At 39.3% G+C, this 27299-nt stretch overlaps 1 protein-coding gene across 2 annotated transcripts; it reads left to right on the top strand.

Moving 5' to 3' along the window:
• Positions 1-6588: 6588 nt before the first annotated feature.
• Positions 6589-23793, top strand: LOC146585223 (serine/arginine-rich splicing factor 5-like). Of its 2 annotated transcripts, none has more exons than XM_085323386.1 (8): positions 6589-6724; positions 9142-9280; positions 12690-12760; positions 13562-13642; positions 16225-16297; positions 20154-20227; positions 21206-21316; positions 22274-23793. In XM_085323386.1, the coding sequence occupies exons 2-8, from the start codon at positions 9155-9157 to the stop codon at positions 22557-22559; spliced, it is 822 nt and encodes a 273-aa protein (XP_085179512.1). In that variant the 5' UTR covers positions 6589-6724; positions 9142-9154; the 3' UTR covers positions 22560-23793. The 2 variants fall into 2 exon arrangements, with proteins under 2 accessions (XP_085179512.1, XP_085179513.1); XM_085323387.1 differs by lacking the exon at positions 6589-6724 and adding an exon at positions 7019-7070.
• The last annotated feature ends 3506 nt before the right edge of the window (positions 23794-27299 follow it).

Below are 27299 nucleotides of genomic sequence, written 5' to 3'. Positions count from 1 at the left end.
ATCAATATACTTACTTTTGTATTCAAGTTACAACACTTCAAATAGAAGCTTCCCTCCCCCTTAAGTTTTCCTTCTTGTTGAGTGATGTTGGAATTTTCATAGCTTTCTGACCACTTCAGGTTAATGCCCTGTATCATTTTTAACCATCATACACTCATCTCTAGGAACAATATTATTGTTCTTAAAAATCCAGCACAGAGTTACTAAAGTTATGCCAACAGACAACCATCATATTTTGAACCACTTAAAAAATTCCTCCACTATTCAGTGTTCAATATTAAATATCTTGCTTCTTTTGGTAGCATGTTTTCTGACATTATAAATTCTTCCAGCACATTCCAGATCATCTTTACACTGGACATTTAAAAGAAATTAGAAACTTTGGGGGCCTTTAAGTATATCATAAATTAACCACACACATGCATGCACACAAAAATCAGAAAAGGGAAGCAACTAATCCCTTCCCAGCCATCTCATGTTACTGATACATTTCTTGCCTTCGCATAACTTTTTCCAGAAGTATGGAATTTTGAAGCTGTCTCCAGTTTGGAGGGCAGTTGTTATTTTGAAGTAAGCAAGCTGCAGGAGCACATAGCTTGCAGAGTCACAAGGAACKCCTGCAGTTTTGAGTAGAATTGCCCTGAGTTTTCTAGGACAAACCTAAGTCCTGAGGCAGGAGTTTTACTTGCGTTCAGTGCAGCCTTCTGGTTTAGTCGGGTCCTTGAGAAAAGACAGGTAATAACAATCACAGCACTGTGTTGTGCTGTATCCCAACCTGACAATGTCCGCACACCGTATTTGGGAGAAGGATGCTGACGTCTACCACCGCACTTCTTCCAGCAGGCACTGAGCCTTCCTCTCTCCTCTTACAGCACCGGCTAACGTGTTACCAAAGCACAGGCAAATGAACRCCGGTCAGCTTCACATATATGCAAGACGAGCCATAGCTGGTCCTCAAAARCTGAAGCAGAGGCATAACTTACCTACAATGTTAATCTGCTGGAACTGAGTTGAAGCTAGATTTCCTCAGGTCCAAAGCTTTCTTGTAATCAATAATGGTGAAAACCTTGGAGAGGCCTATATGAAATGAGTCATCTAGGACTTGTATCTACATCAGTATTTAATCCACTGACAAGCTCTTCTATGGGCCCATTTTCAGCCAAGTCACTACTACATGCTGCTTCAAATGGGACTGTCCTCTTCCAGAGATGGAGAGCTGATCCCTTTACAATATTTTAGCACACATAACACATAGGCTGTTTTAAAAATAAAATATCAGAGGGGAAGGATAGAGGCATAAGCAGATGATCTGAAATGACATTTACCTCAGAGCACCCATTACCCTTGCTTTGATAACCCCCTTTCTTCTTCCCCAAAAGCTAGTCTGTCCTTGGTTTTGTGCAGCAGGACAAGGACATGTTTGCACTTTAAAACAAGTTGAGGTTCTCTGAGGAGTGGGTTATACATGTGAAGATGTAGATATGTAGATTTTTTTTTAATTAAAACACCAAGGGTTTGGGGGAACAATCTCCAGCTGGGGTATTAAATGACCAGTCGCTGGAGGAAAGACCCATACTATTTTGAAATAGGGCTGGAGGAAGAGCAGAAGAAGAGAGTAAGTAAGTGCACTGTGGGCTATCACAGCTCCACACACCTCTCACTACACTGAGGATGGAGTCAGAGGTGTATTTGCAATGACCCTGCTGAAAGCACTGTGCAAGCCCCATGCTTACTCTGCAGGTAACAGAAGTCCTTTGCAAAAACCTATTACTGAGCTGTGGTAGTGCTGCACAAAACTCCAGCTGGGTAGAAGTATTCCTGTTTTTATGAGGCAGAAAGAAAGCAGGTGACTTCCCTGCTCACACCACAATGGTAGCAGTGTGGGGGCCACAACATTCCTCTAATAGCATCATAGCACTGCACCTTTGTGCAGTTCAGATGTTAACAGCATCAGAAAGGTCACACTGTGTTTTTCARTAGTTGAAAAGAGTTATAATTTAGCAATAGGCTTACCTAAAATTTTATGCACATTTCTGCTGCTTGGGTGACTGGTCTTTGACACTACCCCTGCCCCCAGGCTGCAGATACAGTCCCCCTTGGAGGAGGACTAGTATGATCCTGCAACACAGTACACCACCTCATGTGCAGCCCAAGACATATCTTGCAGTCACATGGCCTAACAGTTTCTGGCACTTAGTATGCTCAAATTTGAAAACAGCTTTTTGTGTTAGGATCGTGGTTTTCCAGCTAATGTGCTGTTCATTAGCCAAGTCTTGACATCARCTGTGATTAAATTCATTGCTGGAAGCAGCTGTTTGCAGTTCAGTGACTGGCCCTTCCCCTGCCAAGGACAGAAAAAGCAGACAATGTGTTTCAAGTTCACCACATTTCCCATTCAGGGATGAACTGGTTGTTTTCTTAGTCTGCCATGTTCCCTATTTTCAGATGGGGAAACTGAAGTAATTCCTCAGAAATCCTCCCCATTTTAACTTCAGTGGTATTGACATCTTGGATCCTGAGATCTTTGTACCTGCCCCTGCACGGCTGCCTCACAGTGCGGGGACAAAAGACACATACATAGTGCTCAGACAAAATGGATCTGTCTTGCCTGCCAGAATGCCAACCACATTTTCAAAAGCCTCTCAAATGTATCTTGTGACTGTTGCATGTCTTCAATGCTGCCAGCATCTGGATTTGAAGAAGAGGAGCAGAGCCAGGAGTCTCAGAAAACAATGAAAGGAAACTAGACTGCTACCTTGAATGAACTTAGAACTTAGTTCCAAAGAAGTATTCATGCATCAGCAGAGGCTCTATCCAGCTGAATCAGACTGGTTTTATCAGTGAAATAACAGGGTGAGGAATAGAGAGGATGACCGCAATGACCAGAAGAAACGGCTTGAACTCAAATTACTTTCTTAAGAAACCAGAATGCAGGAATGATTTTCAGACCATAACAAGAAAATTAGCTGTACAACATTACTTACACTACAAATACTGGGGTAGGACAGATTTGCTAYCCCCCGTGGTAGCCAAATACAAAGAAAACTCAAACCTGCTGAATTAATCAAACTTCCTAGGTGATTCTTGGCTACCGAAAGAGCTGCTACTAYGTAAAACCCATTGCATTAGCTCTAGACTGCCGAGAAAGTCTTAGCATAATAAACCTAGATTAATGAAGTACAGGACATATCCCAAGACAAGTAGGTAATTAGAACATTCCCCAGCATGCATTAAGAAAGCTTGTTCAATATTGTGGTTACTAAAAAGTCAGCCATAACAGGGGATAAAGTTGGATGATTAGCACTTGCAGAAGGGAGGAAGTTTTATAAGGCTATTTAGGTAGACTTGCATCTTACCAATTTAAAATCACAGGAAAAAAAATAATCTTTTCTACATCATGAGAACGTACAGCCATTATAGAATACATAACTCCCCAGTCAAATATTAAAATAGATTCCTCTCCTTYCTTTGGAAACTACACTGCAGTCAGGAAATAGTTCCTTAATTTTGCTCTCACACGTATACTTCAATTTCTGGGACATGAACGTGTGAAAGYACTTCGGCAAAAACTGCACTACATGTCATCACTGTCTTACTCCTTTTCAGCAAGTCTGTTTACACCTTTCTGTTAATTCTAGTGACCATCATATTAGTTTCCGCTAGAGCAAAGTCTCCAAGGGGAAATCTAGCTTTCATAATACCTCAATGACCCCTATCCTCACTATCTGAAAAAAAAACATAGCTTCTTACTACTTTTACAGGAAATTGAACTGGGATTATTTGCATTGTGCAGGTGAAGKCAAATGGAGGAAAAAGGACTGGACYTCAAGATACGGTAGAATTGAGGAGCCTGTTTTTAAAATTGCAATCCAAACTGTTTTCAGTTGCTGCCCAAACCCACATGTATTACTCACTAGGTCTTCCTTGTGGTACCTAAGCCGCCTCTGCATGCCCAYGTCTGCTGCCAGGCAGACCTGGAATGGTCCAGTAAAAGCAAATCAACACCTAATTTCCCTTTGACTGTCCACACTAGGGCCCAACCATTCATCTGGTAAAGACCAAAAGTCACCCAGTATGAAGAGAGGTACAAAGCAGCAAGAAGGGCTGTTTTCTTTAAAGTCACCAGGTTAGTCCAGCACCCATTTGCTCYGCAAGAGCCTGCCTGCCCAAAAATACCTTCTTATACGGACAGTAACCCAAGGTCAACAGTTTATCCCTCCTGACATCTCAAAATGTCTTTTTGCAGCTAATGAAAAGAATGAGCCCTAGTCAGTTCCTCATAGGAACAGATGGGGCATTTCTCTTTGCAACAGCTATGAGCTGTGAATCCTAAGTGAAACAAGGCTATGGTTTCACAGCTATAGATGGGTGTCTATGTACTGAACAAGGGCAGAACTTGAGGCCCACATCTCTCTCTACTGTTCCAGAGCTGCTCCTCATTCAGCATGCAGGTATTTTTGGTCAGCAGATGCCTACCTTCCCCTATTTGCTGTGCAGGGAAGAGTAGAGACCTAACTCTAGGTCTCGGACTCCTTTTGGGTTGCTGGCATCTCTAATTTAGGTGCCACAGTGAAGACATCTAAGCTGATATTGTCTCCAGCCATAAGTGACTTGCCTATGGTCTTCTGGGAAGTCTGTGRTGGAGCAGAGAACTGAACTCAGCTCTGTCACATCCCAGTTTAAGTACCACAGTCATCCTACAAGTATTTCAACTCTTTTCCCAGACCATTCCCCCTAAGTCCTTAAGTACTGTTACTGCTTTTTGTATGAACCCTGCGGCTTTTGTTGTATAGATCTCTCTAAAACCAAGATCTACTTAAAACTGTAATATAGAGATCTCATGAAAAATGTTAAGAAAGCATTTTATACCTTCTTTACTATTCAAATGACACCACCATCAGTTTAATAAAGAATTTCTCTCCTGCTGCATCTTAATTCAAGCAGGGGATAATCTTTAACCTGTCGTTCTGACTCAGAGTATCCTGGGTTTTGCCACAGAGAATAGAAAGTCCTCTTCAGGAAAGCAAGATAAATGTGTTTTCCTACCAATAGATTATATATTTTTAAATATTCTGATTCCAGCTGAGTATTTGTTACATTTGTAKGTGTGCAGTCAGGGTGCTAATAGTTCCCAATGGGCTTTCAAAGAGTTCACTGAGACACCAATCTCTTTGTGCAACCAAAATAACTRGAATAAACTAGAAAACTAAAATACAGCTCTACTCTGAAAGTTGAYTCTGCACACAATACTGACTAGAAACGCTACCCATACACTAGAGGAAACCTTAGTAGGCAACACTAGTGGCAGATTCTTTTAATTAYATATTTCATGCTTTTTACCACTCGTGCAGAGTGTCCACAACTTAACACTGGGAAAGGGAAAGCCAAATTCCAGTCTGGCTCAGGCATCATCAAAGCATTTGGAATAGCGTTCCTAATGCACAGCAACATTCTTTCTCACTTACATGATCCCAGTGACTCCAGAGACGCAGGGTAAAGTAAATAAAAGCTTYAATGGGGCTTCTTGCATGACTTATCTTCATTACTGCCAGTAACTCAAATCCTTAATACTCTCATGCCGTTCCAAGACTGCCACCTAAAGAGCTTTTTTCTACTTCGGAGCTTCTCACACAGCAATTCAAGCACACRGACACATGGAGACCCTGATGCTACCCCTGCAATATTCCAGTGCTACCAGCTACATAGAATTTATACAGAAAAAGTCACAGCACCACATTCTGAGCGTCCTGGACAGACAATCTTATCAAAGAAAAAAGAACTAAACTATCCTTACAACTGAAAGCGGCATTGAAAGTTGTAAGATACAGTTGCCCCAGCTGATATTTTTCTTTTACTACATAATAGCTTTGTTAAACTGCCAGATTACACCATTTTCTTACCAAAAAGAAWTCACAGCAGTTGGTTATTATATAGATCAACTTCATATTTATCTCAAAATGTRTACTACATTGTAAGGGATAATAATYGGAGGGCATGAAATCAGAATCTAACATGTGATGTCAAAAACACAGCTTAGATATTTACTCGAGTTAAACCAGAAAATCCAAATATGATGCTATCAGCAGATGAGGAGAAACACGGGCAGGATATACTATAGCTGTATTTTAAACCTCTGGGCCGTGAAGATTTAAGTGTTTCTTCGGTATAGTCTTCCTATATACACTGAAGAAACAGACGGCAATTTTCACCTCGGTGAATTTTCACCTTCACAGAGACACTCCTCGCCCCTCCGCGCCGTGCGGCGGGCAGCGCGGCGGCGGGCACCGTGCCGCGCCGCGCCCGGGGGCGCTCTCGCCGCCAAACGCGGCCCCGCGCCAGGCACCGGCCTGCGCGGCCTAGGCCGCGGCCGTGGCCGCCGCCGCCACGACATCCTGCCCCGGCCCGCACGGCCCGCTCCAGCCCCCCACGCACACGGAGCCTCTCCCCCCGCCTCGCGCCTGCCCCAAACCCCGCGGCAGCGAGAGGGAACGGAGGAGCCCAGCGCCCCCCGCCCCACCCCCGCCGCCGCCGCCGCGGCGCCTACAGCTCCCAGCGGGGCGCGGCGCGGGGCACGCTGGGAGTTGGAGTCGGGCGCCGGCGGTTGCGCAGCATCCGTTGGGGGAGCGCGGCGTTGTCGGTCTCTCGTAGGAACAAGGCAGCCATTACCGCGGCGGCTGGGAAGAGCGGCTTCCTCACGGCCGGCTGGAGTCAGCGCTCAGCGACGGTGGGTAACAGCCCCTCGCCTGCGCGCTCGGGGGCGGGAAGGCCCACGGAGGGCCCGGCGGCGGGCTGCGAGCGGGCTCTCGCAGCCGCGGCCTGGCGGCGGGGCGGGGACGGGCCCGGCCTTTCTTGCGGCGCCGCCGCGCCGAGGGGAGGAAGCTGCGCGCGGAGGCCTCGCTGGCGCCGCGGCCGCTGGCGCTTTGGTAATCGAGGCGCGACGCCCGCAGGCCGCGGAGGCCGTCGCGCCGCGGCCTCTGCGGCTCCTTCCGTCGGTGACCCGCGCCGCGCCGCGCCTGCCCGCCCRCCCGTGTTTTCCTCGGGGCAGTGGCCGGAGCCATTGGGGTTTGAAGGTGAGAGTGGAGCTGCTCGTGTGCGCCAGGAAGGAGCGGAAGGGTGGGCGCCCGCCATCGGGCCGCCGCCTTAGTTACGGTGAACTTGAGGAGAGGGTCTTTCCGCCTTGGGAGAGGCGAGTCTAGCGCTGTCCCGTCTCGTCTTCACAGAAGGACGAAGCAGATTATTTTCTGCTCCGGGCCTTTGATTCCCAAGTGCTTTTCCTTTGCTGTGCAGCACGTTGTGAGCCACCGGTAAACAAACTCAGATGCATTGTGCTAGGAACAACGTGTTAAGCTCTGCAACTAGCAGATGCGATACAGATCTCAAACTATTGTGATCCCTGATGTTCGAGTGAATAATGTGTTTTGCAGTTCTTAAGCTATATCTCTGATATTTTCTCAGATAGTCRGTTCCATCTCTCCCTCATTTTGATCCCTGATTCTTTGCCCCTCCCCCTGTTGTTTTTCTAGAACTGAGAACTAAAAGTATTGAGCAGCAGTTACGCAGTTGGTTTAACTTGACAAATCCACGTTGTTCCTAAAATGAGTTCCGCTGTCAAAATAAGCATTCTTGCTGTATTTTAAATCACACAGCTACAGAAGCCTGTGCTACCTTTCTAAGGGTCTGTCTTTCCCTTAAAGGCTTCTGGCCTTTCTTATCTCACACAACTATGGTAAGCTGGATCAGGGGGCCAGTCTGACTAAAGACTAGCTTCTCTCTAAAGGAGCTGGATCTGTTCTCTGGCCTGGCTTTTCATGTGGGCATAAAAATGAAATAGCCATCACAAAGGAGTCAGTGGTTACAAAGGGTGGAATAGCCCCTTTTAAGGGAAGCACAAACTTACTACCTGGCACTGATTAAATAGCTATCAGCCTCAGGCCATGCTTCCGTGAAAATTTAGGCTAGCCTGAGTGCTGTCACTGTTGCATCCCTCTCCCTTTAAGATATCCYACAGCCTGCCATCATAAGTTCTGGTACTTCTCTCATGGCACACTGAATTGACAAGGAAGCTAATCAGTATAAACCTAGTCAGTGCTAACACAAAAGGTAAATAAAATCAYACTAACCCCAAATAATTCCTCCAAAGCTGAACTACAGTTTTATTGCTAACTTGATATGCTATCCATACTGTATTCTCTGTCTGCTTTACAGCCCATCCTTGTACTACAAGAGCACATTGTACTTTCACTCTTTAGGGCTTGGATTCTTTGTGTTTTGTATGATAACAAACTCAGTGATAGAGCAAAACAGTTAACATTTTCTGCTACTGTGTAAACTTAAAATGTATTTTTGTGCTGTTTAGTTAGCTTTTAACCCAATATTTGGATCAATAAGCCAATATTAAAATGAGAAATAATGAGGTCCTAAATTTCAGATACCTTTCTACTGAAAAAGTGGCATGCTTAAGGTGATGGAGCTTCCATAGAGTATCTCAAATTATGTATCTTGGATCAATAGATTGTTTTTGAGAATCTGAATCTCTGAAATGGTCTTTGGTTTTGCTGTGGCTGAAATCTCACAACAGCAAACTTTCCTTTGTTCATGATTTGATAGACTGTTGAGACATTTGATATTTAGTGCAGAATGAAGTGATTTGATTTACTGGTGTCTGAAAGATACATAGTATTAAACTTCTATTGCAGCTGGCCTCATAGGTGAAAATAAATATTTGAGAATGTTTTATATCTTTATCTCAATCATTAGCCTAACACTTCTTTTCAGTTTTGTATGCTTTTACTACCGTTAGCCCCATAAGTTCATCCTAGAGCTTATAGTATATTCATTGTATTCTGAGGTACAAAAGCCTCATTAGTCTAGCAGCTAATGAAAATGTCAATTCATTTACTAGAAGCATTAAAGTTACGTGACTAAAAAGAGCAAAGTAGGAGYTCTCCATAAGTTCTGTTAAAGTTAGTGCGAGCAGATTTTCTCATTTCTCTGGCTATAGAGAAGAATCAGATTTTTAGCATACATACTTGGAGACTAATAAAAATTGCCTCCATTTAACAAAGATTTCTGAGATGTGAAAGTGATCTTAACCTATTTTATGTTTATTAATCTGATAAACAGTACTGTTTTTTTTCTTAGTATCATACTTAAGATGAGTGGCTGCCGTGTCTTTGTTGGACACTTAAGCTCACGTGCTCGGGAACGGGATGTTGAGAAGTTCTTCAAAGGATATGGACGCATACGGGAAATCCATCTGAAAAACGGCTTTGGATTTGTGGTAAGTAGCAGCTGGTTTTCTCTTCTCTTGCAGGTACTAGCCTGGCTAGACTGATACTAAGAAGGAAGAAATGCTTGAGAGAAAAATCAAATGGGAAACAGAAAATATTAATATATATGCTTCAGATTGCTTTTCAGGTGATACGGTTATAGTTTTCTCCTGCTGAGTTATCTATTTACCTGATTTTGGTCAGGATTCTCTCAAAATCTTGGTAGTATTCCAACTACATTAAATGCATGGTATTGTAAAACTTGATATCAAGTCTCATCCTCAAGAGATGGAGAAGCTTTACAGTCTCACTTCTGTTTCTCTTCCTTGTTTCAGTCTCCTGGACTGGGAGGTTATTTATCTAAATAATGGCCTAGCATAAAAGAGAAGTAGTTGACTGAGACATCAAGGGTAATAGGTGCTTGCAATCAGATTTGAGCAGTGCAGTCCAGCTGGTGTTTCTCTCTCGTACAGCTAAAGCTAGGAATATCCACCATGAATGTAAGTTCGTAAGGCATCTGTGTCACTCAGACTATTCTCTGTTCATAAAGAGAACAGATAGTTCTTTTGGTCTTAGTTTTCTACTGTAGCTTTCCAGAGGTCTGTATCCGTTAACTGTTGTCCAAATCCTTGCAACTTCACAGGTTCCCAACCTTACGCTGTTTTTCCCTTGAGACCCGGGACTTGGAATTCAATGCTGCAGAMTGGCTAACTGGAAAGACTTATATTGCCCTCACATTGTGGCAGACATTCTTTCTGCCAGAATCAATCCCTTGTTTGAAGCTACGGAAAAAAGTGCCTCTCTGCCTACTTCAGTTTCATATAAATATTACTTATTGACTCTTAAACATGCCGGTTCTTGATGGCCCTATACTATGAGCTACTTCTTGCTGACTGCCAGGCAGTGGGTAAATACCTGCCTCTTGAAGTCTGGATGTAAATGGCTAGTCTAGAGATGAAACTGAGTTTATTTAGTCCATCCTTTCCAGTTGCTGCTATTTCCTAATCACCTTTCCCTGAGCCTTCTCTTTTTTATTTTGGGCAGGGCTGTTGACTCATTCAGGAACAACCTCTGCCCAAATCTTTCACATGAGTCAGCCAAGCCTCCTTCCTCTCTCCTACCGTTCCTAGGTCATTTTCTCTTCAAAGCCCACCAAGTAATAGGCTTGAATAATTATTTTATGGCTGTGTCAAAAATGTTTAACTGTTCTCATGGTGAAGAATTTTTTTTTCCTATCCAGACAAAACTTCACTCAAAAGAGCTTGTGCCCTTTGCCTTTGTCCTGTCACTATGCGTTCATATGAAGAAAGTATCATCTCTATAGCTCTATGTGAGGAAAGTCTATACCTATGTTTTAGATATTGAAAGACTGACTAGATCCACCCTAGAGCCTTTTCTTCACGAGGCTGAACAAACCCAATTCCTTCAGCTTTTCTTTACSTATCAAGTGTCCAACCCTTTGATCATCTCAGTGATCCTCCTCTGGTCAATGTCCAATTCTTCAATGCCTACCTTGAATGGGAGGACCCGAACTCAACAAAGTATTCCAGGTGTGGCGTGACAAGTGCCAAGTAGGGTGAAATAATCACATTCCTTGATCTACTGGTTGTATTCTTACTAATGCAGCCCAGGACATGGTTTGTCTTGATTGCTGCAAGGGGACACTGCTGACTCACCCTTAGCTTGCTGTCTGCCAGGATCCCCACATCCTTTTTCAGCGCAGCAACAGTGTGGCTGTTCAGACCCCAGCCTGTACTGTCCCAGGTGCAGCACTTCACGTTTGTCTTTGTTAAACCTTGCAATTCTTTTTGCCTAACCTAGCCTATCAGAGTCTCTCAGTATGTCCTTCTGGCATATTTACTTCTCCTCCCGGTTTGATGTCACCCACAAACTTGACGAGGATGCATTCAGTCCTGTCATCTAGATCATTTATAAAGATAACAAATAGTATTAGCCCCTGAGAAACTAAATTCCTGACCAGCTGTCAGTTTAACTTTGTTTTTATTGGTATAAAATTTGTATTTATAAAATGTTTTACAGAACCAAATGATTCTTACTGAACACTGCTTTAGTGTTGGTATAGCTAAAAGAAGAAAGCRTATTTCTGTGTGCTTGGTCTGAATCATTGCTTAATCTTTGAAATGAATTGTATTTACTTGAATTATGTAGACTTCTGTGCAGAATGTTTTCAAACTTTAGTTCCCATAGCTAGATAGACTTTAGACATTCAGTGTGTTAAAAATTAACTGAAGTCAGTGAATTGTAGATGCTAATAYTGATATTCTTAAATACTAAGCGTAAATAAATTTCTCAAGATAATCTCTGCACGATACTGCAAGGATCTGTGGTGGATGGTTGTGAAGCTAATTTAGTAGGGATGGGGGAAGATTTCTTAAGCCAACATTGCTTCTGAAAAGCTGTTCCTAGTTATGCAGACAATATCTTCAATTTGAGAAGCTCCTTCTCTGTTTCTCACTGCTCTCTTGCAGCAGTTCCATGATCTTTTTTTCACAAAGCTGTTGGTTTGAGCAGTCCCTATCCAGCTGCTTGCTCTCACATCTGTCTGTCTTTCCCTTCTCCCCTTGCCACAGGTTCAGCCATATGATGAACCTACCTGGGAAGCTGATCTAGCTGAAAAATAACACTGTCTTTTTCACCCTAGCCCGTGCACCCAGTACTCTTTTCATCTGGATAGGTTTCTTGACCTAGTTTCCTGCGGAGCTACACAGACAGCTTTGAAGAACCAGTAGGCTGGATAGGAGGCAGGGGCTACTGCAGCRGATTAAGCTAGTGCGGCTCCCAAAGGTGAAGTGGCAGATTCCATTGCAATAGAATATGGAATTGCGTATTATAGCTGATGCAGACCTAGAGCTTGCCAGTCTTGTCTGACTTACTCTTCTTACGCAGGCAGCTTTTGCCAGAGTAGGAAGCTGAATTAGCTCAGGGAAAAATCAAGGGATCTTTTGTTGTTGTGTTATTTTCTTGATTTACTTTTTGGGTACTTTTTTGGCTTTGTTTTTGTTTTGTTTTGCCAATTCATTAAACTAGCCAGCCTTGGAATTATATCAGCCCCAGAACTCCTACAAGCTGGTTTTTGGAGAGTGCGACTCTTCCCCCTTTTGGTAGCAGCTGGATCAACTTGAGCTGTTGCATATAATTTCCTTATATACAGGGATGTGTTTCAAACTGTATGCCTTGAAATAATCCACGTGAACTCTCATCTAAAAGATATTTTAGCGATCTTTTTAATGAACCAGATCATTTCATTTATTTGTTTTACACAGATCTCACAAATAATTATACTGAAACACCTATGGGGACATTTGCTGCAGAAATTGAAAATTTATAAAGAAGGTGTCTTTTCTAGCATTTAAAAACATTATGAGGGAAAATATTTGTTTATTTGCATTTCTTTCCTAGGAATTTGAAGACCACAGAGATGCTGATGATGCAATTTATGAACTAAATGGTAAAGAGTTGTGTGATGAAAGGTAAGCTTAGTAACATGTTTTTCCCTTAAGAACAACTAAAGCATTTTGCGTCCAGATATGGTGCATTAGCTTGTGCTTTGATGCCTGTTTCCTGTGCCTCTGATGGGATACGCCTTCCATAACTTTATCTAAAGAGATCAGTCAGGATCCTGGCTTTAGTCTTATATAAAGAAAAAAAGAGTTCAGGGCTAGTGGGGGGATGGTTGGAGTAGGGCTGGTTGTTTTCTCCACCTGCACTCCTTTAATACATATATTTCTGCTCTAAAAGTTTTCTCATGGTTTTGTCTCCAGAAATGTTAGTCAAAGTGAATTGAAATTATTTTTCATCTGTCTACCTGTTGGCTTCAGAAAACAAATTGATGAGAAGCTGTCTTTAGTGTTGCCCTTCAGCTTGCAACTATTTGAACTRTAGTCATTGTACATTACAGTAATTTTTACTTTCATTGTGGAAGTTGGGTTTAGGTCTTTAAGTTACTGTTGCATTCCAAATACTCATTTTGGTACCTTTTTCACTCTGTGATTACTCTTAGGCTCTGATTGAGCATAATTGATAGAAACAGTCTGTGTTACAGACCCATGATAATTCTCGTGAAAGTCTGAGGGAGGCAGATGAGACAGAAAGATGCTGTTCTGGCTCTTTAAGAAATGTCAGCAATTCTAGTAAAAAGCTTTGCATGTAAGGGCAAGATACTTCTTGTTTGTGCACATGTGCTTCAGTTGCGAAAGATTTAAGCCAGTGTCAAATCCTTAAAAAGGAAGTCTTTTTGATTTTTTTGTTTTTTTCCCTACTACTATCGTAAGGGTTACAATTGAGCATGCTCGAGCCAGAAGAGGAAGGGGCAGATTCGCACAACGCTTCAGTTATTACCAGAGTGGATCTAGGTAGGTGGTTTTGACTCTATTTTCTACAAATAGAATAACTGAAGAACTGTACTAAAACTATTTTCTTCCCATGATTAGAGTTAGGGAGACCCCTGTTTTGTTGTCTGTCATCATGGGAGAGGCCTTATGTTCTCAAACCTCAGCACTGCCTGAGCAGGAGAATGTGGACTTTGAAGAAGTTTAACTGGTTCAGAAAGACTGACAGACACATTTTGAAATGCTCCCTCTCCATGTTCTATGCATTGCATTGGTCTTGCTCWCTAATATAGTGTAATATAGTGTACATGATGTGAAGTAGTAGTATTACAGTTGGATTTTGCTTGATTTAGTTTTAAAAAGAGAGGAAAAAAAGATTTAAATAAAAGAGATTTAAAGAAAAGAAAATTAAAGATCTCAACAACAATCTACAACATGGTTCAATGTAATTTATTTTCAACCAAATTCTTAGGAAGAAAATTAATCCAAAACTTCAGATTCAAAGTTTTTGGTCAACAAGGAGTGAAGTAAAACATGCTTCTTAACATCTGTTGTGCAGAATCTTTAGTAATTTAGATTTTGGATRTACAGGTCTGTATTTTTTTTATTTCAAACGATGCTGGCAGGTGTATTAATTCCATAATATAAACATTCAGAGATTTTCTGTTGAGGCTTCTTTCATAAACTTAAAGGCTGCGTAAAGTTACTGCAGAGCAGTAGTTCTCCAGGGTATTTACTATCTAATTAAGCTTTTACGTTTCCAGTTATATGGTTAGCAAAATGCTTACTTCAGCACAGCATACAAAATGAACTGCATTCAGTAAACACCTATTACCGTGTGCAGAAGCATTTAGATACCAGGCAACAAAGGTTGCTGGCTGACTGGTGCCTTGCTGAAGGACAGTCTCTGTCCAAAAATGGAATCTGAAACGCAAGATACAGCTCATGTCCAGAATACCTGTAGAGAACATCTAGTATTTGTGGAAGCATTTACTTTGAGTGATTTCAGTTGGTGGTGAATTTTATGCTACTTTACAGTGAATTTTCTGAAAGTTCTGCAGATTTGCCTATATTACAACAAACAACTACACTGTAGGTCTTTGTAGTTCATACCTACCTACCTGAGGTAAACATGCATGAAATTAATTTACTTTGTGGACAAAATTATAACCATGGCCTATGCAGAATAGCTTTTGAAAGAAAGAGAAAGGCTTAACTGACATACACCTCTGCATTTGTTTCAAAGTCAGAATTGCTGCCAGTTACAAACCAGTGAGTGTCTGGAACATCTAATTTGCATATGCAAGTATGCTAAATAGATTATTTTTTCTTTAGTGGCAGTAACCTTGATGCGGTAGAATTGGTCCGAAGTCCAGGCTAAAAGTGGACTTTTAAAGTAGGAAGTGTGATTGGAGGTCGTGGGCATCTGACGTTGTAGTCAGGTTCATGACGTCAGACTCCCGATTCCTGATGCCAGACAGGAAGAGACTACGATTTGCAATAATGGAAAAATGAGACTCAGCCTGCCAGTTTTGGGACTCTGGGACTTCTGTTTAAATGCTCTGAAGATCTGGATGTTCTGAAAAAAATTGGGACATTTTGAGGTATGCACTGAAATGAAATTGCTTATGCTTCAGTGTACAAATCAATATGCACAATTTAGGGTTATGTTTTTATAGGAGGAGAAGGCAAGAACAGTTTGCTCCAAGGTCACTGTTCTTGATTCCTCAGTGTTTTCATAGCAATACAAAGCTTTTAGAACCCTACATTATTTACCAAAAAGCTGGCATGTATTTTTCCAGAGTTCTCAAATCCCTTTGGATTCAGAATAATTAGGATTAGGAACACAAACTACCTGCAAAGGCAGTATTTTTTCCAAACTTTCTYATCTCGTTCTTTTCTTTGTCAATACTTTAAGCCACAGTTTGCTTTTTTGAGAGGATCTTTGATTTTTTTCACTTAGAAAATTAACTTTCATCTAGGAACTGCCACTGTTTTTTCAAGACAAACAGTTAGCTAGATTCCTTTTTACTAAAATAAGAGTGTTTCTTCCCAGAAGACTATCTAATATAGGTCATGTTGACATATACAAATATTAACCAAAGTGATTAGCAGTTTAGAATCATGAACTAAGATGCCTTTAAATTGTGCTTTCTGACTCCCTGACTTGGAGAAGCAGAATTTATCCTACTAACTACAGAAAAGAAAAAAGCCCTTTACATGAATAACTTCCAAAGCCATGTGTATGAGTGATGCATGTCAAGGACCTAAATTAAACTAAAGTTTAAATAATTTTCATTCCACTAGGCACTTACTTCAGTGTATCTAGAAAAATAGGAACTATATTGACTGCCTTGGTATAAAATTCTTCATCAAAATCCTTTCTATTCCACTCGTTGCAGCTCTCTTTTAATGGATATGGACTCTTAAATAAACTGTATGTTCTTGACTAGGGAGAATAAAATCTGCAGTCCATCARTTAGGAAAATATTTAACTTAGAACCCTCAACAAACTACAGAAAACATCARGTTGTGCAAGTTTTGAATTCCTTACACTGGAGATGCGTTTTTTTCTTTCTTTCTTTTTTTTCTCTAAATTCTTCTAGCCGGTATGGACCTCCTGTTCGTACTGAACACAGAATCATAGTTGAAAATCTTTCTTCCCGTATCAGCTGGCAGGTGAGTTAGCCTCTTATCTTCTTTCTTCACTGTTACAATACTCTCATTCAGAACACCTTATTTTCCAGGTCTTTAAGTAGACTGTTTTCAGCCTAATTCTATATTAAAGCCATCATAAATATGTAACCTGAATAACAATAAAGCAAAAAACCTCAGTGACTGCTAAAAATGAGTACTCAGACATTTAAAGAAGTCCGCAGTTTCACAGCTGTGCAAATAGTTTCATGACTTGATTTTTGTAGTCAGGAATCAATTCTTGCTTACTGCTAATGACCAACTGATAAAAATTAAAAAAGATTCTAGATTGTTTCTAAATTACTGAAGCATAACATACATTTCAAACCATCTCATCATTTTGTAATGTTGTACCTGTGAGTGCATGCCTTTGTTTTGAGTGAAATTTAAGGTCTTGTCTTATGTCTTACGGAGTATTCTTTGTTATATAATGCATGATGGAGAAGTCTGTTAATACATCACGAATAAATGAAATCTCAGGAAAACTACTTTATCAAGTGTGCTCATTATAACTACTAAAAAACCCCTCAGTAATTAGTTTTTGAAGCTTTCTTACCATTTTTCTGTTTTTTGCCAATCTTTCTAACATTTAGCTGTCTTATTAACATAATAACAACATGATTATTTAATTGTGTTCTGCTTACAGTCTGCGTAAATTTTCCTTTTGTTACAGACATAGCAACAGATATTTACAAAAGATGTAATGAGTAGTGTTTATTTTTGCTCATTAATCTTTATATTCTTTGAATAAGGGGACTTAATTAGTTCAATGAAAAATAGAGTAGAATACTCGGAATATTCAAAGCACTGGWCTTGCAGCTGAATACACATGAGGAGGCTGTTTTGCTTGCCTGAGGCTCCATTGATGTGTTTCATAAGAGCTTCGTTACGGTCCATGCAGACAAATGGCAGAACTACATTTGTTTGTCTTCTGCATGAAAGGCTCAGAAATTCCTAATTGTAAAGTTATGTGAATTATTGAATAACTGAAAAAACAACTTCTGAGTTGATGTGATGAGCAAGTGAACTTCATGTAAATCACTTCTGGGTATGCTATGCAATTTTTGTATATGAAAGGATCGTTCTGAGGCACACAGTATTTGGAAAGGACAATAGGGATGACAGAAATAAGCTAGAATGAAGTGTTAAGAAAGGTGACTTATAAATTGAACACTAAACAGCTTTATAACTTGAAAAAATTGACATTTCTGTAAATTTTCTTTTTACTGGTAAATATTTATAATGGCTTTATGTTTACTTACTCTTCTGGAGTAAAATCTATCCACTTAAGATTTTGTATTGATGAATCTCAGTGTTTTTTCTTTAAATATTATAATATTTTTAAATGTATTTTAAGTTACTGTAAAATACTTGATACTTGCCTAAATAGCAGAACTTACTTGAAGTTAAAATCTGTACGTAAACCTCATTTAGTTTATTTTAACTTTTTAACTATGCTATTTGTACAACAGATTTAAATAGATAATGCATGAACAGTAATGGCATTATTCCTTTCTAATTCCTGAGATCCTAGGAAGCAGTGATCAATATGGAACCTCCTTGCTTTAAAACTCATGTGCATCTTTTCATCTTCAATATGTGCAGGTCCCAAAGCTTTGAGAACTTCTGTCTGTTTTTGTGTTTGGATGTTTTTTTTTAAAAAAAAACAAACCCTCAGACATTAAAAAAACAGATAAAATTTGTGTTCAGGTCAAATTCTTCAAATTTCATTGACTATATTAGCGATAGATAATGTAGTATTCCTATAGTAAAAAATGAAACTATCAGAGTTCTCCTTATTTTAACACACACGCACATTTCTGCATGTCCAGAGCTTTCCCACCACTCTTAATGGTTCTTAAGTTTCCTGTGAAGTTTCAGATTGGTCTGTAGCTGGGAAAACTAGATCTGAGTTGCATCCAGATTTTTAATATGTATTTTTTCCTATTTACAGTCATTCTAAGCCTTGTTTTCCTTTGCTGCTAAGGATAACATGGGTATTTTTGTGCTGAGTAAGGTGAATCGGAACAGTAAACTCAGTGGGACAGTTAAATTTTATTCTAGTTTTTATTAAGTAAAACAAGGTAACTTCAAAACATTCCACTAATAGAAGCAAATACTTTGTTAATCTTTTATAAAATACATGCACAGTTCCTCTCTTTCTGAGTAATAATACACATTATATTTCATGATGGTATTTGTTAGGATTCAGAATTAAAATATTATGTAGCAACTGTATGGAAGCCTCAATTTTAAAGCGTAAAATTACTGACTTAGAAAACAATTATGTAGACTCACTTTTTCTAACTTTATTTTGATATATAAATTCTGTTCTGATTAGGCTCCCATTGAGTTGAGTAAAACTAAAATTTTTCTCTTTCTACTTGAAGTGCTATAAACATACTTAGGCTGAAATATTTTTAATGATGCTATAGGGCCCATCTCTTATTTGCTATTAAGGTTTCTTTGTGTTAAGCATATGTGAAGCAAAGAAAATATCTGCTAGTTTGCATATGGCAGTTTTAAAATTAAACTATTGAATTTTAATTAAAAGATTAGATAAAACTAAGCCTACTTATATTCTGTGGCAAATGTTCTAAAGTTCTAAAGTTTTTCTTGGCTTTTTGTTTTGTAGTCTTTTATTCCTCAAGCATATTTCTAACCAAGTGCATTTTGAACCTCTTCTAACAACCTTGATTTGGGTTAACCCTCATTTTTCTTGTGTGGAGGAGAAAGARCCAAAGATTTGGGGGTTTTCTAGTGGCTGAAATTCTAGGGTTTGGCCTGTTCTGAATTTTCCTTTTGGTTCCTATGACACTCCTGTTTTTTGGCGATCTAGATCTTGGTTTGCCTGGGTTTGATCTCGATTGGCTAGCACAGATCATCCTCGGGTTCTTTAGCCACTTCTGGAGACTATGTCCAGTGCTTTCAGGGCCTCTGGTACCTCCGTGAAGCATATTGCTATGAGCCATCACTCTGCCTTTCTCATGTAAGAGAGTTCCTCTTGGCGAGCTAGGTATTGGAGAAGCAACTCTTTGCTTAAGGTACCTTCTTATATCATCTGCCACTTGTGGCATGTTGCGGTAAGTAGTCTGGGACTATAAAATAACAGATACTGTTTGGCGAAAGTACTATTTTAACTTTCACAAATGTTTAGATTTTTAATGACCTTTTACACTGTTTGTACTTTATCCTATTGCTGAGCAAGTAAATTTATAATGTCTGTGTTTAGCCCTATTAAATTAAACACAATGGGTGTCTCTTGAAATGACACTGTAGTGTGACAGAATATTGAAATTAAATTTAACAAAGTTTTTCCTTTTGTAAAAGTATTTATTATACGTTAATTGCACCCATTTACATTTAATTTTGTTATGAAATTGGGGGAGGTGAGTCTATAGAATAAATTTGTCTAAATATATTGGATTTTCATTTAGCTGGGGTTAAGTTAGTCCTGATAAGTTAGTGCTTATAGTCAGTCATACAAATTTGAATTTAATACTATATTACTTTTCATCTGGTATAATTCTGACATTAATGCATATGTTGGTGTTTTAATTACTGCATTATGTTTTCATAATAGCAATTTTCAGTATGTGGGATTATTTTCAAAACAATATTTTATTCATTGTATTGTAATAAGAGTGAGCRATTCTTTCTATATGCAGCTGCTGTTATATAGACTGAGTTTCGGAAACTTTTTTCCAAATTATGTTTTTACATATATAAAAATATAAAAGCAATAAACAGTTTTAGTGGAGAAAATTTTGGGGGGTATTATTTACAGCTAGCTCATTCATGTGTGTACTGTTTGAGACTAAAATGTTAATTTTTACTGCAGGATTTGAAAGATGTCATGAGAAAGGCAGGAGAGGTAACCTATGTGGATGCACACAGAAACAACAGGAATGAAGGGTAAGTTCATATTTTTGTACAAATATATGTGATAACTCTAACTGTTAAAGACAAGATTACTGTAATATAAAAATAAGTGAAACATAGGTCTGTGTGTGGTTTAGATGCTACAATCTTTCCAATTAGAAAAAAAATCAGTCAGTAAATGAGAGTTCAAAAGTGGTACTAAACTGTCTTTCCTCTTCACAATGGAAACAAAATCAATATAAGRGAAAGGAGAAACCCTTTTGACAGTTGAGTTATACTGCCCTTAACTTTCAGTCATTTATTTAGTTAGTCATTTATGATCTGACATTGATTCTTGAGGCCAAAATATCTCCTGTTGGAGATAGGCTAGGCTAGGTAAACTAGCCTAAACTAGGCTGCTTTGCTCTAGTTTATCATACTCCGTCATGGGAAACAGACATACCCAACCTCCGTAGGGAGTAGGTAGCTGTCTGTTCTCCAGACATTCTTCTTAACTTGTGCACAATGTAAAGGTCCTGAGGGAGATATGAGTGGAGCATGCATGCTGGCGAAAGAGTGCCTAAGAACCACTCCAAGCAAATGCAACTTAGACATTTTTGAGAGGAAAACCTATCAAAAGAAAAATGAAAAGGGGATTTTTATTCATCATAAGGCTCTAAAGAAACACCCAGACTCTGCAAGTTTATTTTGATAATTGGACAGCTTTAGAATGCACTTTAGTGAAGGATTGAAAGAAATGTCCTCAGCTGGTTTGTGTAGCTTCCTGGATTTGTTTATTTTACAGTTCAGTTGAGAGTTTCAGGACTGTTTTAAGATGATGTGAAAGGTATGGATGGCTAAGACAGTTAATGTCATACTTTCCTTTTCATTGTCATTTTAACCAAGTAAAAAATTAGCTTTGAGAAGATAAAATACCAAGCTGTGAATCAGCAGATAGAAAAAGGCCCAACATTTTTATCCCTGCTTTTTCAGTATCTCTAACTTAATTTTTTTCTTTTTGATTGCATATAGGGTTGTGGAATTTGCATCCTATAGTGATATGAAGAGTGCACTGGAAAAATTGGATGGCACTGAGCTGAATGGACGCAGAATTAAACTGATTGAAGATCACAGAAGGCACAGGTATGTCACCTGACCTAGTAAAATTCTACTGAGAATAGTATTGATGCCAAAGGTTTAATATCTAATTCTTTGGCCCCAGACTAAATATCACAGCACTGAACCACTCCCCAGCAGTGTAAACAAGTTTAGATAAGAGCTGACTTACTGAAAATAGGGTGAATAAAACACTTTTGGATGAGAGAAAGGAGAAGATTTGAAAAAAACTCAGATAAAATTTGATATTTAGATGAATGGATTAAAAAATATTACCTATAAATTTTGGTATTATAATCCTTTTAATTTAATGGAAGGTTGCTTCACAGTCCTTTGAAGTGCCTGTCACCCATATTCAGATAGTTGTGGAAACCAGCTTTTTGGTGAGAATAAAAGAAAAACAGCTAACTGACTTGCATTATTCCCCAAACAGTTCTGCCATTTAGTCATTTTTTAAAAATACCATGTTAGCCGTACCTATTTCAAAGGCTCTCTTAAAAATAATCAATTTCTTTACATGAGAAAAGAATGTATAACTGGAGAATGTGTTAAACTGTCAGTCCTTAAGGAATGCTGGTGTTTTTTTAGAGAGAATAGATATCACAGGTGCAAACTTTTATTTCTGCTCTTGATAAATGGCTAAAGATTGTTTGTCTGCTCATGAAGAAAACAAAAAGGCATCTTTTATGAGGCAGTTCTCATTTTGCCAAGGTAGCAGCAAATGCCAAGGCCAGCAGTTCCAGTCCCCAGGCTGCTCTTGGTCCAAGAAAATAATTGTTATGATAAAGCGTAACAGAAATTTAGCAGCACTCTGAAATAACTGAATGCTGTGCACAGTGCGTTCAGATGTGCAGATATAAATGCTGAGCATACACAAAGTATGCTCGAAGTATATACAAAGTGAAATTTGAAAATTTAAATTGATGTTGAGTATTTTAAATTTAGTAGCAACTGAAACTAAGGCTCTTTACTGTGCTTCTCTAGAAGCAGGTCTCGTTCAAGGAGTTACTCAAGATCTCGCAGCAGGTCCAAGTCTACAGGATCTTCCAGATCATACAGCCGTTCCAGGTCCAGGTCAAGGTCCAGGTCAAGGTCGAGGTCCAGGTCCAGGTCTCGTTCTCGGTCCCGGTCCCGCTCTCGCAGTCGTACACCTAAAAAGAGTTACTCCCAGAAGAGCCACCGCTCCAGCCTGCTAGCTTCTTCCCCATCTCCTTCTTCCTCTAAAAGGAAATCTCGTTCTAGGTCAAGTTCTGCTCATAGCCGTAGTTAACCTGCTCTTAGAGATGTATTAACGCGCTTAATTTGATTCAAGTTTCTTGAAGACTTGAGACAAATTATACATGAGAACTGGGAGGGGAGAGTTAACATGATGAAAGGGTAACCTCCTTTTTCATTGCCAAAGTGCCTGTCATCAATTAGGCCATCTCTGTGAGGAAGGGCTGTCAGCTTTCTCCTTTCAGTGAAGTCTGGAGTGGGAAGTCTTTTGGGGTTTTTTTTTCCTGCTATTAGTAAACATTTCTATCATAGATATATTATGTACACATAATGTTGAGGTAATGGGATGAGTCAGTACGCTGCTTTGTCCCTCCCCTGCCCCTCACTTTTCCCTCCACCTCCAAGGCCTTTGACTTCCAAAATATTACATTAGCTTTTTGTCCTTGGTATTGAATCCACAGAACAGGAAGTATAGATTTTATTCTTTAAGGTTCTGTGGCTACTTTTCTGTGTGAGAATGAATGGGCCAGCTGAATTTAGTTTAGAGTTCACTTTTTCCCCATTGCTTGGCTTAACAGGCTATTTAATTTCCAGCTTTAAATGACCTTGATAATATGCTTAATTTGCAACAGATTTTCAGGAATATGCATTGGCCAGTTAATATTGCTCATTTTGGTAATGAATCAATACAATGTTAACCAGTAATGAAAGCTGGAATTCCCTGTTAGAATGAGAGACACCATCCAGATGACAGGATTATTGGAAATCCATTATTCTTATGAAATTTCCAATAATTCAGTAGTTTGTGATCTTGTATGTAGAGGCCTTATTTGACAGGTGACTCCATAAAACTGCACAGAAATGTCAATATGCATGTCCATGTTTTTAATGTTTATAAAAAGTGACATAGCTTTCATACCCGAAAGTATGATATTGAATATTGTGTGTATGATTAGCAATAGTCTTCATGGAAAGGAAGGTTATTTTAGTGAATGTGAGCAGCAAAAATTCCCAGGAACAGTCTAGTCATTTGTGACAGGAAAATTTAATCATGTTAAGGGGTAAAGAGGGTAATTTCTTTAGAACTCCTGAATGCACAGTTGTTTCAATTAATAGAAATTTCCACTGCAAATACTGTTTGTTCTTATAATTTGGGATTATTTTTTTTTTAACTTCTGAGTCATTAAAGAAGGGAAGCGTTTTTTGGAAAAATACATGTAAATTAATCCCAAAGTCTTATGTGTGTTAAGTGTACCAATCCTAATAAAATAAAACCTTTTTCTGGCTTATCTTGTGGAGTTTTATTTAGTAATGTTACTGTTGCCATTGTTCATTTCATGCAGTCTTGCAAAGATTATCACAAGGAAATTTATTTTGAAGTGTGCTGTTGTGGAAGCAAACAAAAAGGAAATAAGGAGCACATGACACGTAAGTAACCAGATGCTATAGGATTTTACTGTCAGGGCCATCAGCTGCTCGGGAGCCTGTTTGAATCAATTGATGGCAAATAGCAATCTTTCTGCATTTTCTTGCAGACAGGGTTCTAGCTGACTTTCTTGTCCACCAATTTAACAGAAGAACCAACAATCAAATGTCCATAGTTACAGRTAAAGCCATTTTGGAAGGTTTCAAATATGGTTGCAGGGAATCTTACATTGCTGAAACTGTGGCAACTGCCATGCACTGCTGTACATGTAAGATTTCGTGGCTGACACCTTTATTCGAGCAAGTTACTGCTAATCTTACACTTTTGTGTGTTTGGCTTGGTGTGAAGTGAATATGCTAGAATTTCAGAAAAGCACAAGAACACATATAAATTGTTTTGCAACAGAATTTTGCTAGATGCTATTCTGTTGGGAAAGCTGGATGGGATGGCTTCTGCCCTAATTTTGCTCAGCTGTGTTAAATGTGTTGCTTGCTTTGATACATTTCTGTCACTACTAAAAAACCTCCCAAAATGCTGGTGTGTTGACAGTGCTTCAGCTAATGGAAAATAAGCTTTCTTTGTGCATACTTAGCACAAATATCCACCACCTAGCTTGGTTACCTGTGAGATTGGCAAGTGCAAAGTCAGACTTTGAGTGCCTCTGGCCACAGCATGCTTACCTTGAATTATTGATTCTTGATTCTTCATTTTACAGAGTCATTTCCCTTTGAGAATTTTCTGTTTCACTCTGTAGTACCAATAGAAAAATTGCTGACCAAAAAAAATGCCMAAAAGCTTAAGGTTATGTAATCTTGTGACTGCAACCACAAATGCATACAGTTTATTTCTCAACCTAAAGCCCAGTGTACCCAGAGGTCTATGCTGCTATAAATGCTGGTTAGAACTAATATTTTTAATTACTTTTAAATTAATATGATTGAAATGATGGTGATATAGTGTAGATAGTGGTTTAATGTAGGAACTCATAAGACTTTCTTTTCTGTACTGGAATAGTAGTGGCTTAAACATCTTTACCCATACAGTTGTGTCAAAGTTAACTGTAGTACTACTTCCTAAATGTAGCAATGGATAACCAAGGGCGGCAGATTGTATGGTGCTGATACCAATGCAATGTGGTATGTCAAAAAGAATAGACTTTGCACTAATTTTACATGTTTTTAAAGGTGGCAAGCAGTGGCTCTTCTTTGTTCCCCCATGACCTACGAAGGACTTAAGAGTGTTTAAGTGGGGAAAAGGTGGGCTTTTGAAATGTTAAGAATATCAGATCTGATCTTTTCTCTGTTTGGGAGTGGTATGTTTGTTTATGGTAGATGTGAACTTGGCAGCTTAATCTTTATTTGAAGGGGAAGGATAGGAATCTTGAGCAGCTGTCTTTTCCTTTAAAAAAAAAAAAAAAAAAAAAGGAAGAAAAAAATCCTTTTTGACAAGGTTGCCAGGCTCAGTTGCTCAGCTCTTGGTTGTTTCTTCTGGTGCATTCATTAATTAAAGTGGAGAAATAACAGAAGTTTAAGCCCAAGTTTCATTTCTTGTACACACAATTCTTTCTGGCCTATTCGGTGTCAAAAAGGTTTAAATCCCTATAATGTACTGGGCAGAGGGGAGGAAAGAGTGGTCTGATTAATCCCACACACATTTCCTACTGTGTTACCACTTTTTTTTTTTTAGAAGACTATTGGAATTTTGTTCCACGCGCACACACACATACACACACACACACACACCCTACACATCCTCTGGAGTATCGTATCAGGAAATCCTGACAGTTTTGAATAGGTTTCAGAGCAGCACAGCCTTGTTCCAGCACACAGTACTTACAGATATGAAAGCTACATTTTCCAGTGAGGTTTAAAGTTTAACACATTACCTTACATGTAAAATGAACTACAACTGTGTACTGTTAATTACTACTTTGATGAAGGATAACGCATGGTGCCACTGTAAGTCGATAGTGTCTGACCTCTTAACCTGGAGCAAGACCAATCTAGAATTTGTTGGTTTAGGGCATATATGTTGGYGGAGGGGGATAAAAAGGCAGTTCTGTAGCCCAAATAAAATACCCTGAGGGGTGTTCAAACCCTTGCATAGAAAAGCTCTGGGAGGGAAGAGGAGGGACTAGGGCAGAAAGAAGCTGTGAAGGAAAAAAAGGACCAAAAAAAAAAGAAAAAAAAAAAAAAAAAAAAAAAAAAAAAAGGCAGTTTCACTGCCACAGACACTGGTATAGGAGGAGAAGAGGAGGAGCTATGACTCCTCCTATTGCTCTAAGAGAACAACCTTCATACTCAGGAAAACAGTTCAAATTTAGAGGCATCCTCCAGCCCATTTTCTTGAGATAAAGAAACTGGGAAATGTGTGTATGTGTTTGTAATTTTTTTWAAAAAAAAACATTTTGTGCTCTGCTGAAGAGCTAAAGGTCTAAAGGAAAACAAAGCAGTGTTGTGTTCCTGTGAGTGTCTGTGAGTCAGTTTAGCATCTTCATTGGTAGATGTAGACTGGCTTAGTAGACTCCTTTTAGGGAAACATGATAGTCTGAGACTTGGCTGAACTATTACTGTACTTCAGAAACTAGATTATTTTAAAAATAGAACATTTTTAGACTCCTTTAAAAATGTTTTTAGACTGCATTGAAATGAATTATTTATCCACAAATGGAGTCAGGTGTCTTAGTTCCAGCTTTAYGGGGCCCAGGAACATAAAACCCACTTTAATGTAACCTAAAGTAAATTTCTTTAATGTATTAAAACTCATATCTTCTACAGGCAGCATGTTAAAACATCTGATACTTTTTCTCCATGAGAAACCTGGAAATCACCCCTTCCATGTGGCAGAAAGTTTTGACTCTCAGCCCTGCGAAGCTTTGAAGTCATGATGCATCTGCAAATAAATCTCTCATTTCTCCTACCCTTATCTTGTTAGCCTGAGTCTTGAAGAACAGTGTTCACAAACTTCTCCTCAACAAATAGAGATGATGTAAGCCAACATAATGGTTAAATTTACATTAGATTTAAGAGTTCTCGTTACACCTTTTGGTTATAGTTGGACAACACAGCTAAGTGATCTAGCTGCTCACTGCTGGCAGGAGGAACTGTACCATTCGTTCTTCCCATGCTCCTGCTCTCTGTCTTGTGTCAGCTCTGGTGCTCATCTGATCCTCCATAAGCCAGTTCAATCAAATCACAGAAAATGGGTATTTCAGATCTCTAGTACTGGTTTTTCCTGTTTTATTCCCTGAATCTGATGCATAGAGGAAGGAAGTAGAATCGTGACCTGGGGTACAACTCCAGTGTGATCCTTTTTTTCCCTCCTTCACAGGTATGCGCATCCTCTTGTTCCTAACCTTATCTACCCATT

Source organism: Rhea americana, unplaced genomic scaffold, assembly GCF_003343005.1.
Source record: "Rhea americana isolate MKP2758 unplaced genomic scaffold, rheAme1 scaffold_84, whole genome shotgun sequence".
NCBI lineage: Eukaryota > Metazoa > Chordata > Aves > Rheiformes > Rheidae > Rhea > Rhea americana.
The sequence above is the reverse complement of the archived record's forward strand: the minus strand, read 5'-3'. Positions and strand labels throughout refer to the sequence as shown.